The sequence below is a fragment of the Camelus dromedarius genome, chromosome 16, assembly GCF_036321535.1.
Source record: "Camelus dromedarius isolate mCamDro1 chromosome 16, mCamDro1.pat, whole genome shotgun sequence".
NCBI classification, from domain to species: domain Eukaryota; kingdom Metazoa; phylum Chordata; class Mammalia; order Artiodactyla; family Camelidae; genus Camelus; species Camelus dromedarius.
In genome coordinates this window covers 39,872,341-39,882,601 of record NC_087451.1, presented here as the reverse complement: position 1 = coordinate 39,882,601, position 10,261 = coordinate 39,872,341, and the positions used below count along the sequence as shown (strand labels likewise).

Sequence of the window (10,261 nt, the reverse complement as noted above, 5' to 3'; positions counted from 1 at the left end):
GGGACAACACCCTGTGAACATCCTTCTCCTTCCTCCCAGGCACCCTCACCTCTCGAGCCCTGCTTCTAGCAGAGGCTGCATTTGGTGCATCTCGGCCTAGCTGGTCCAAGAGAGATGCTCCTGGTCCCAGCACGCAGGCAACACTGAGGATACCCTCATCTCTTCCTTGAAGGCCCATAGGTTGACATCAAACAGGAATTTTAAAAAGCAACGCAAGTTGTGAAGCAAGTTTATCCCGGAGAAGGCTGAGGGTGCTCCTCTTGCTGCTTCTGGGACCAGCCCTCCTTTGCGGACGTCCTCCCCCCCCCCCCCCTTTGTAAAGCTTTCAGGGCCAACGTCTTCCTAGCTCCCTCGCAGGTCAGCATGGGTCAGCACCCTCCTTTGCCGGCTGCAGAGCGGCCAGCTCAAGGCACTTGGCTTCGGAGCCTGGTCTCCCTGCTAAGCTGGGAGGCGTCAGGCTGAGTGAGGCCCGTGGAGACCAGGCCCTCAGTCACAGCCGGGGCCACCAGAACGGAGGCCGCCCGGCTCAGAGGGCGTCTGGAGTCATGGGGGGCCGGGACTCCGGGCGCTCGAGGGAGTAGTAGGGCTGGAAGGGTCTCTCGTGGCAGCACAGCTCCATGGCCCGGTAGGTGTGCAAGAGGAGGTGGGGGAAGCGGGCGGTGAAGTAGCGCACGAAGTCGTCGGGGAGGGAGCCCAGCGTCTCCCGCACCTCCTCGGGGAGCTCCCGGTAGTGGTGCTTCTGCAGACGGGACACAGACACCGGAGTCAGCGGTGAGGAAGCCCGCTGAACGCTGGCAAGAGCCTCTTATTCAAGGCAGACAGAACGTTAGCTGGGTCTCGGTAAAGGAACAACCCATCTGCTCCCAGGCTTCTTCGCCTCCTTGGGGGTGGGGGGGGTGGGCTCCGAGGCGGGGTGGGGCCTGGCCAGGCCCAGGGCGGGGAGGTCCCGGGAGAGGGAGCCTCCTGGGGCCGGTAGGGGGCACCAGAGAGCCCGCTTCCCAGAGCATAACCCCCCACCTCAACACCCCTGAAGGGAAAATCCACTTAGGGGACAAACAGCCTCTAATTTTTCCATTGCGGCCAAAGCCTCCCAGCCTCTTGAGGTCACGATTCCAGTGTGGATGGAGGGGCCCACAGAGGAGGGACACGAGGAGGAGGCAGCTGTGCTGCAGGCCCTGCCCGCCCAGCGCTCACGGCCCTCACCTTATTTCTCATGGCCCGGAGGAGGTCTCGGACGGAGCCGCCTTTATACGTTCTGAATTTACGCAGATCTAGGAAAAACACAAGGAATGCGATGTAACAAATACACAGCTTTCAAAAGAAAACAATTTCTGGGGCTCCTGGGGATTAAGCAATCAGACTGAAACAAGACCTAACTCCATCCACTCAGGGGACCGGAGCATCTCCCAGACTGAACCCGAGAGCAGCAGTGTGAGTTCGAATTCCACCTCCTGATCGCTCCTGCGACCGGAAATGACCACTGACAGCCTGTCAGTAACCTGTCACTGTGAGAGACCAAACGGAACACCCATCAGAGTAACAGTCTGATCGGTATCCAAACCATAGAAAAGCCTCAACCCCAGAAGTGGCCTTTGGAGCCCCAGCCGCCTAGAGTTGCCATTTCCACATGTGCTTCTCAGAAAAGGCTGCTGCTGTTCAAACACCTCGCCAACCCGGACGCCGGGGCTGCGCGGGTCACTTGTCTGCAGGGGGACGGTGATGTTCTCCCTCCAGTCCATCTTCACCATGGCCCACCCGCCCTGCTCCAGCTGCTTCATTATCGGGCTGTTTAGTGACACCTTCTCTATTCGGTCGCTCACATCCTGTAAGGGAAACAAGGGCGACAGGTGACAGTTAGTGTGTGGAGGCGCTGAGAGCCGGGGGACGGGCACACTGAAGCAGCCATCTGGTCACTGCTGTGTGAGTCTTGGGCCGAGAGCTGGGTAGCAAGCATCCTGCCATCTCTCTACCGTCCACTAACGCTGCCCCTGGGGCCGCCACGTCTGCTGCTCTCCCAGGAGCAGCCATCAGAGACGCACACCTGTCCGCAGACGCACACCTGTCCACAGACCCGCAACGCCTTGACCGTGCTTAACACGCACCACAGTCCACACAGAGCCCCGTGTCTTATCAGTATTCGTCAAGTCACCAAAAACAAAACCAAAGACAGTCCATTCTGACTTGTGTCCTGTGACTTTTGTCTACCCACTGACACAGGACATGCTCGAATCCATGCCTCAGGGTGGGCTGTCACTCCTCATTCAAACAATCAGAAAAGACAGGTGAAGCCAGACCTCTTTTAGGGAAGGATGCTGGTGACAAAAGCGTGGGCTCCGGAGGCCCTGGCCCTGGACGTAAATCCTGCCCCACATCTGAGGGACACATCTGAGCATGGACCTCTCCGAGCCCCCACGAGAGGGCAGCTCCACCGACAGTTGAGGAAACGCTCAGAGGTCTCAAGTGGACAGCAGTCTTTTCTTTCTTCAACAGAGACAAAGCCAGACCATTTGACCATCTAACTTGCAATTGTGAAAGGAAAGCCTTTGAGGGGATTGATGGTCAATTCGGGCACGCTGGGGACACATGGTTCTCAGCTGCAAAGCCGGTAAAGCTAGTGACATGGACGGAAGCCAGGACATGTGACTTGGAGATACTAAGATTTTACGTCCTAACCCCTTGTAGGGTAAAGGTCCTTGTGTGTGAGTTTTATTTCTTTTCGACATCTTGTCATCATCAAAGTGACCCGGCTAGGTTTTGGAGGCCTCTTGAAGGCATCTGACCTTAGAAATTTCATGTTACATCCCGTGGGACACAGTGATCAATCTTGCTCTTTGTTATACGTACCCACTGCTGCCATGGGGAACAGCATTGAAGCGTCACCCTCCCAATCCATCCAAATAGTGGCCAGGCAGTACCCCAGGCAGTAGGAACACAGTGATAAATCCGGAAATCAGATGCTCCTGCCCTCAAGGAACTTACATCCTGGGGGCCTCACCATGGCCACAGCTCTAGTCAGCCTCTGGGACAGCCTGACAGTCACTTCCAAATCTAAGCTCTGCTCTGGCCCAGGCCCAGGAGGAAAAGCACTGCCCCAGTGCCTGCCTTTCAGAGCTGGTGCGTTGGGAAGGATGCGCTGGGATGAGTTTTGGTGAACTCACACCAGGGAAGACTTTCAGAAACACGTCATCTTTTCACAAAGCCATCAGACAGAATCACAAAGCCTCAGAATAGTCAAAGCACCAGCGGAGTTCATACCTGTTGCCTCTATGATGTAACCTCTCAGGATCCATCTGAAGCAAACAGAGATCTGGGCAAAGACTGAGTAAAAGGTGATAGAAAAAAAAAAATCCAAAGTAAGGGAATGTTTATATTTATGAAACTTGAATGAAATTATATGATGCCTGAGGTTTGCTTACAAATAATCTGGGGTCAGACGGGGTGGAGAGAGGGCAGAGGTTGAGTTAATAATTGTTGAAGCTGGCTGATAAATGAGAGTCCATTATAGTATTTCCTCTACTTTTGTACTTGTGTATTTGAATGTTCTCATAATATAGTTTTTAAATTATGGTTCACCCTTATGACAGAAGACTATAGTTGTAAAAATTTTACAAATTTAATGTGGAAAAATACGTAAATATTATATACATTTTAAAAAGGATACAAAACTATATGTACAATTTGATCCTAATCACACGTTTATATATATAGGCATACCACATTCCAGTGCCCTTCACAGATACTGCTTTTTTCTGTTTAAAACAAATTGAAGGTTTGTGGCAACCCTGCATCAGCAAGTCTGTTGGTGCCATTTTCCCAACAGCAATAGCTCACTTCATGTCTCTGTGTCACATTTTGCTAATTCTCACAGTATTTCAAACTTCATGATTGTTACACTTGGTATGGTGATCTGTAATCTATGATCAGTGATGTTACTACTGCAAAAAGACTACAACTTGCCTAAGGCTCAGATGATGGTTAGCATTTTTTAGCAACAATGTATTTTTTAATTAAAGTGTACATTATTTTTTTCGATATAATGCAATGGCCCACTTAACAGACTACAGGATAGTGTAAACGTAACTTTTTTATGCACCAGGGAAGCAAAAAGTTCGTATGACTCGCTTTTGCGATATCTGCTTTATGACAGTGCTCTGGGACTGAACCATAAGATCCCCAAGGTCTGCCTGTACGAAGAAATATATTAAAATGTTAACCATGGTTATCTCTCAGTTATCGGATTACGGGTCATTTGTTTCATGCTACACCCTTTGTTATATAACTTCTGGAAGAAAACTGGAAAAGGCTGACTGAAGATTTTTGACAAAGAAAACAAATGTCTCCACCTGGAAGAACTGGAGCTGCTTCTCGAGGCTCCAGAAGAACGGGTGTTTCAGCACGTGCTTCGCAGACGGGCGCTTCTGAGGATCCTTCGCGATCATCTTCTCTATCAGTTCCCGGGCGATGACGTCCTCTACGGAGAAGGAAACACACGTGCAACTCGTTACTTCCCGCCCGATGGCCGGGAGCAAATCCCCAAACCTCAGCGTCTCCAAGTCCTCCGACTCCAGGCTTCTGAAAGTAACTCATTCCAATAGCGGAAGTGAGACCTTGTGCGAAACTTCAGCTGACGGAGAGGACTGGCGGTGCGCTTCGTGGAGAGGAGTGACTGGAGACCCCGATGTCCGAGGCCCGGGTGGCACCATGTGCCTCCACTCACTGGACTGTGAGTGACCAGAACAGCACTTCGGCTCAGTACGGATCGATGTGAGGAGATATTCAAGATAAAGTTTAAAAATGTGTGTGCTGCAAGACAGCGTGTACTTTCAACCACATTTTTTTTATAAAAGGATGCATGTCTAGATAGCCGATATCTAGAAATAATTTATATAGAAAGGGATTAACGGCAATCATTCATCGCAGTAGAAAGGGATTATCGGCCTTTCTGCTAAGCTGTTTTGTCTCGAAGGATAAAGGAAAAGTAACCCATGAACAAAACAATAAATCAGTTGTACTTTTTTAAAAAAGGCAGCAGTGAGGTGCCTGTGTGAAGAGAATATATTAAAATGCCAACCGTGGTTACCAGGCCCGATGATAATGCAAGAAACCCTGAAGTCAGGGAGAAACACCTGTTGGCCCACGTCCCTGGAGAGCAACGACCCAGCTTGTCCGCCCCAAGCCCAGGCCACACCTGCTGACCGCAGGCCCACACGTGAGTCCGGTTTAAGGAGCATGGACATTCCGTCTCCTCAACTGCCAGGGCAGGGAGGGACCTCAGACTGTTTTTTTAACCCTCACAAGTCACAAGCTGGAAAACAGAGGCCTTGCTCGGGTCATCGTGTGACCTGAATTGACCTCGGAGCTGCTCGGCTCTAGAAAGTAGTCCACAAAGGATCCCCTACCCCGCCCTCCACCAGCCTCCAACCGGGTTGTCAGTTCATGGAGGCCCCCGGGAGAGCAGCTGGGAAGAAGCGCCTCCAGGGACACAGAGCGGGCACCATCCTGACCCTCCCACCCGCCGACGCTCACCGTGCTTCTCGGGCTGCAGGCTGTCGAGGCTGTAGGCGCCCAGGAGGATGTTGGCCTGCCGCTGCAGGGACTTGCCAAAGGGGTGGCTGCCCTCAGATATCACGTAGTAAAAGACGCAGCCTGCAGAGAAGATGTCCACCGTGTAGGTCTGAAAAGAAACATGGTGCATGAGAGGCCGTCAGGTGGAGGAATCTCATTCTTGCTCAGCAGGGAGAGCAGGGGGTGTTGCTGCTGCTTCTGCCACCTTGAAGGTGTCTTGGGAGAACTGGCTAATGTGTTGCAATTGCTCAGAGCAGTGCAGGGCCCCCTGCATGTGCTGGTGCTCCCAGGGGAGAACTGGGCCCTGGGGAAGACCGCCTGGGACGCCGGCTCTGCCACTGACTCTGCGCCTCGCCATCCATGACGATAAGATGAGGATAACCTCACGGGGCTCTTGTGAAGCCTGAATGAGCTAATCTGTGGAAATGGGGACTCGCACCAGTGCCGGGCCCACAGGACTCTCTCTCCTAGCTGCTACTATTCCTTTTTTCAGTGGTTTGGGGTGGGAGTGGTGGGACTGGAACAGCACAGGTTTATTCAATGGCCAAAGAATGGAGCAGCAGGAACTTAGTTTGCAAACCGACCTCTCTGTTAGTGACTGTTTACCCAGCGAGCATGGAACTCCTTGCAGGCAAGGATGTTGGTGTGTTGGCTTCCCTGTCGGACCCCCAGGGACTAGCACGGTGCCACACAGGAGCAGTCTTAAAACTTCATTAATAAACGAAATAGAAAAAGCAATTTTTGGTGCAAAAACAGCCCCAGAGAGAGATTATTTGACAAGTTTCCAGTGAAGTCATTTTGACATTTGATAACAGCTCTTACTTATCCCGTGAACACACACACACACACACACACACACACACACACACACACACACACACACACACACACACACACACACACACACACACACACAATGCTGTTTATCTGGACCACACAGCAGTCTTGAGGGTCATTTCTCCACTCCCACTTCCCCTCACCCCGCTGGCTAGACATCAGTCCCTCAGACGTTGGGGAGGGGATATGCTGGAGGGAGGGAGAGGTTACTTTAGCGCCCCTCCCTCACTTTCCACTTTGGGGCTGCGGTGCCCCCTTGTGGACATATTGAGAAATGACCCATCTCAGCTCGCTCACCAGCGCCCACTCCCGGCAGAGGAGAGAATGCCTGGGTGAATTCAGAGTGTCCCTTAAAGCTCCCCGCAGTCTCCCATACCCATCACTGCAGTGGTCTTTTCTGGCAGCCAGAGCTCCAAACTGAGCCGAGGCCAGAGAGGCCTTTGAGAGTTGCAGAGGGAGGCCCACAGGAAGGCCCAGCGAGTGGTCACCCACTGTCCTAGCGGTGGGTAAAAAGGTCCCTCTGCTCTCAGTGACTCTCCAAGGATACAGCCACAGCACTGCCCAGCCCCTCCCTGGGGGCCAGGCCTGGCTCTGGTGTGAGAAGTCCCTGCTATGGCCAGACTTCACACAGTTCCATCTCTTCCCACCCTCAGAGGTGTGAGCCTTGGTGTTTTCTCTCCGAAGGTCTTCATCCTACTTTGCTCTCACTGACCTGACATTTTGCACGTATATTATCATTAATGTATTCCAGTGACTGCTGGCCCCTGCCTCTTCTTTGCATCTTCCAGCATTCACAGAAAAGCAAATATTTTATCTCAGATCCTTCCCACATTGTCTCACCAGAGCTGTTCCTCGGGATCCCTCTCATCACTCCCAACCCTGCTGCAACTCCAGTTTGCTTTGCTGCTGGCCACTGTCTGGCATTCCTGCTCAGTGTTCCCTTGACAACACACTGCTCTGTCTGTGGGCACTCGAGGGGAGGCAGTGGGAGGCAGCCGTCATTCCCAATAATGCTTCTGCCCTTTCGGGCACTGCCTGCCACTGCCCAAAGCTCTGTGGAGTAAGACCGTCTTTAATGAGGGATTGACATCATTGAAGGGAATTATAACCCATGAGGAGGAAGGGATGCTACATTTAGTTGTATGGGTTGGGCACTGCACAATTCTGGACACCTATCACCTTCGTAGTCATTATAGATCAGTATATTTAAGATGGTCATTTTCTGGAAAATGGTAGCAAAATGTCTAGAGGAAGGGGCTAATATTTCTAAGTTGCACAGGGTGCCATTTGGATTAGGGATGAGGTTGATGGGAAAACAAAAGCTGTGTGTTAAATATGACTTGTTTCCCACAGCACAAGGGGAATGAATATCTCTCTTGGTAACAATATTCCTCCTTGCTTTGAGGAACGGCTCCTCCCATACTTCAAATATGTGGTTCTCATGGGGTTTCTGGTTACACCCTGCCCCGGCCACGGAGCTGGACATGTCACCGAGGTCTGGCCAATCCTCTTGGTCACAGTGGTTGGTCCAAAAGCTGCATATGTGACTCAAGTGTGGCCAATCATGGCCCTTCCTTGGGACTTGTATGTACTGGTACAAAAGAAAGATAATCTCTCCTTGGGATTGTCTAAGTATGTCTAGAGTTACTGAAGTACATCTGGAGGTGCCTGAGGTGTGTCTCCTACAAGCAGAAGAGTCAGTCTGTAGGAAGAGGGAACACCATGCAGAGAGAGGAAAAGGAGGGAGGGAGGGACCTGAAGACACCTGAGTCAGTTAAACTATGAGCCAACTCCATCACTAAACTTCCCTACATGAGCCCCCAAATCCCTTTTCCTAAGCTGGTTTGGGTTGAGTTTCAGTCTCCCACACCAAAGAATTCTGCAAACCAGAATCACCTGTCAGAAAACCTCATCCGGACCCTCAGAAATTGGCCTCATCACACCCTGGCCTGAGGAGTCAGTTTCTTAGTTCATCTGGGGTGACTTTCTGGGAGCTTCAGCAAGGGCTCCCCCAATTCCAGGGATCCCAAGAGGGGACGCCTCTGGACTCCAACAGCTTTTCCTTTCTGTTCGGCACTTCCTCATCTGTACAGAAAAGAAACACTGACATTTCCACTTGAAATCTTAAAAGGATCCTTTTTTCTCCATTTCGATTTGAGGAGAAGAGGAGGGAGCCCATTTTTCCAGTTCCCTGGTTTTTAAAGTCTGCACACTCCTCCTTTGAGTGAATTGTCTTTATTTGCATACCTATTTCCCTATCATAGGACATTGGATAGCATTCCACTTTCAACGCCTAAAAATTACACTCTTAAAAAGAACACATTTGAGTAGAAGTCTTTTTTCATGTCTAGCTTATTTCCAGGAATACATTTACCAAGGCGACAGGGAGATATTTCCATAACTATTGTCTTGGGACACTTAAAAAAACCCCACAACCCGCACCCCAAAGACATAAATAAGAGTCCCCAGTAGGAAGAAATGGAAAAGGTTTAGGTGGCCTATTCAGCACCCCAAAGGAAATACTAGCAGGCAGGACAAGTAGCCCACAGGTTTCCCGCTGGTTTTCCACAGCCTTCTCGCCCTACTCTGGGCTTCCTTTAAAGGATGAGGGTGGCAGCCTCCTGGCTGGCCTCCCTGCCTCCAGCTTTGCCTCAGTTTAATCCAATGAGCGTTACACTCCCAGACAAATGTTCTTCAATGTCTATTTCCACATTTCACGTCACTGAACACAAATTTATCAGTCAGATTTTAGAATAGGTTTTCCCAGGACTTTTCCGCAGCCTTGGGGCAGATGTGGAGAAAGTGGGAGGCGGGTATCTTAGTTTGACTCCCTGCAAAGCAGAACCTGAGACAAGGATTTGGAAGCAAGTAGTTTATTTGGAAGGAGGTCCTAGGAAGCAGTGTGAGGGAGTGGAGAAGTGGGTAGGCTGGTGGATGGGGCGGCCCTTACAGCTTCTCCATAACTGCCTCTCTCCCTGCCTCCCTCCCTCTTTCCCTCTTTCATTCTCTCCACACACACGCACATGCATATATACATATAACTTTTAAAACACAAATTAGATCTTACTATGCTTTCTGATTGTTCTGCTTAACTGCCTTGGACATCATTGCATGTTAATTGGTGTATTGCACACCAAAATTGTCAATGGCTAATAGTCTTCCACCGGGAGGACAACCCCATCACACATATGTTCTCATTCTGGTTGACAGAAAGATGTGAGGAACGAGATCAGTCTTCCTAAAATATGGCTGTGCACACGTCGTCCCCTTGTGTCTCTCCTGCTCAAAACACACCCGCAGCTCTCCATTACCCACACCGCAAAGCCTAACTTTATAAACTGGCTTTGGAGTCTGACCTATGCCTGCCTGGGCCGCTGGGACTGCCCTCTACCCAGCTCCTCTTCCACAGCCTGGCAGTGCGAGCCACTGGGTCTTTACAGGCCCTGACCATTCCTGCATCTGTGCCTTTGCCCAGGCTGTGTCCCCAGCATGGGCTGCCCTCGCCCTGCCACACTGTGAGGGTCCCCACCACCCTCGGAATTCTATCCTTCAGTAACTGAGTGCTCTCTTTTGTGATCCCTCCCTGTACATCTCCCTCAGAGGAGATTTTGCACAGACTTGTATGTTTGCTCTCCTTTCATGGATATGTTTTCACTTGCCAACCAACGCTGGAACCAGTGTGGCTGATCTCAGCTTGGTGATGGCTGTTGAAGCCATCACACCCACCGGGACAGCTAATGCACTGCCCACAGGCCCTGGACCCTGGAGACAGGGACTAAGGTACAAAGGAGGAGGTGGGACACCAGGACTGCGGGGAAGGGGAGCTGAATGGAAGTGGGGGGTGGGGGAAGAGCAACTC

The 10,261-nt window shown here is 51.1% G+C and overlaps 1 protein-coding gene across 1 annotated transcript in view; it reads right to left on the bottom strand.

Annotated features, from left to right (window-relative positions):
• Nucleotides 1-314: 314 nt before the first annotated feature.
• The window catches only part of ERN1 (endoplasmic reticulum to nucleus signaling 1), a 104,054-nt gene continuing 94,107 nt past the window's right edge, over nucleotides 315-10,261 (bottom strand). The window contains exons 19-21 of the mRNA XM_064495669.1: nucleotides 4,344-4,471; nucleotides 1,204-1,271; nucleotides 315-739 (exon numbers count right to left, since the gene is read on the bottom strand). Of these exons, the coding sequence (XP_064351739.1) occupies nucleotides 1,212-1,271; nucleotides 4,344-4,471 (188 nt within the window). The 3' untranslated portion in view covers nucleotides 315-739; nucleotides 1,204-1,211. The remainder of the gene's footprint in view (nucleotides 740-1,203; nucleotides 1,272-4,343; nucleotides 4,472-10,261) is intronic.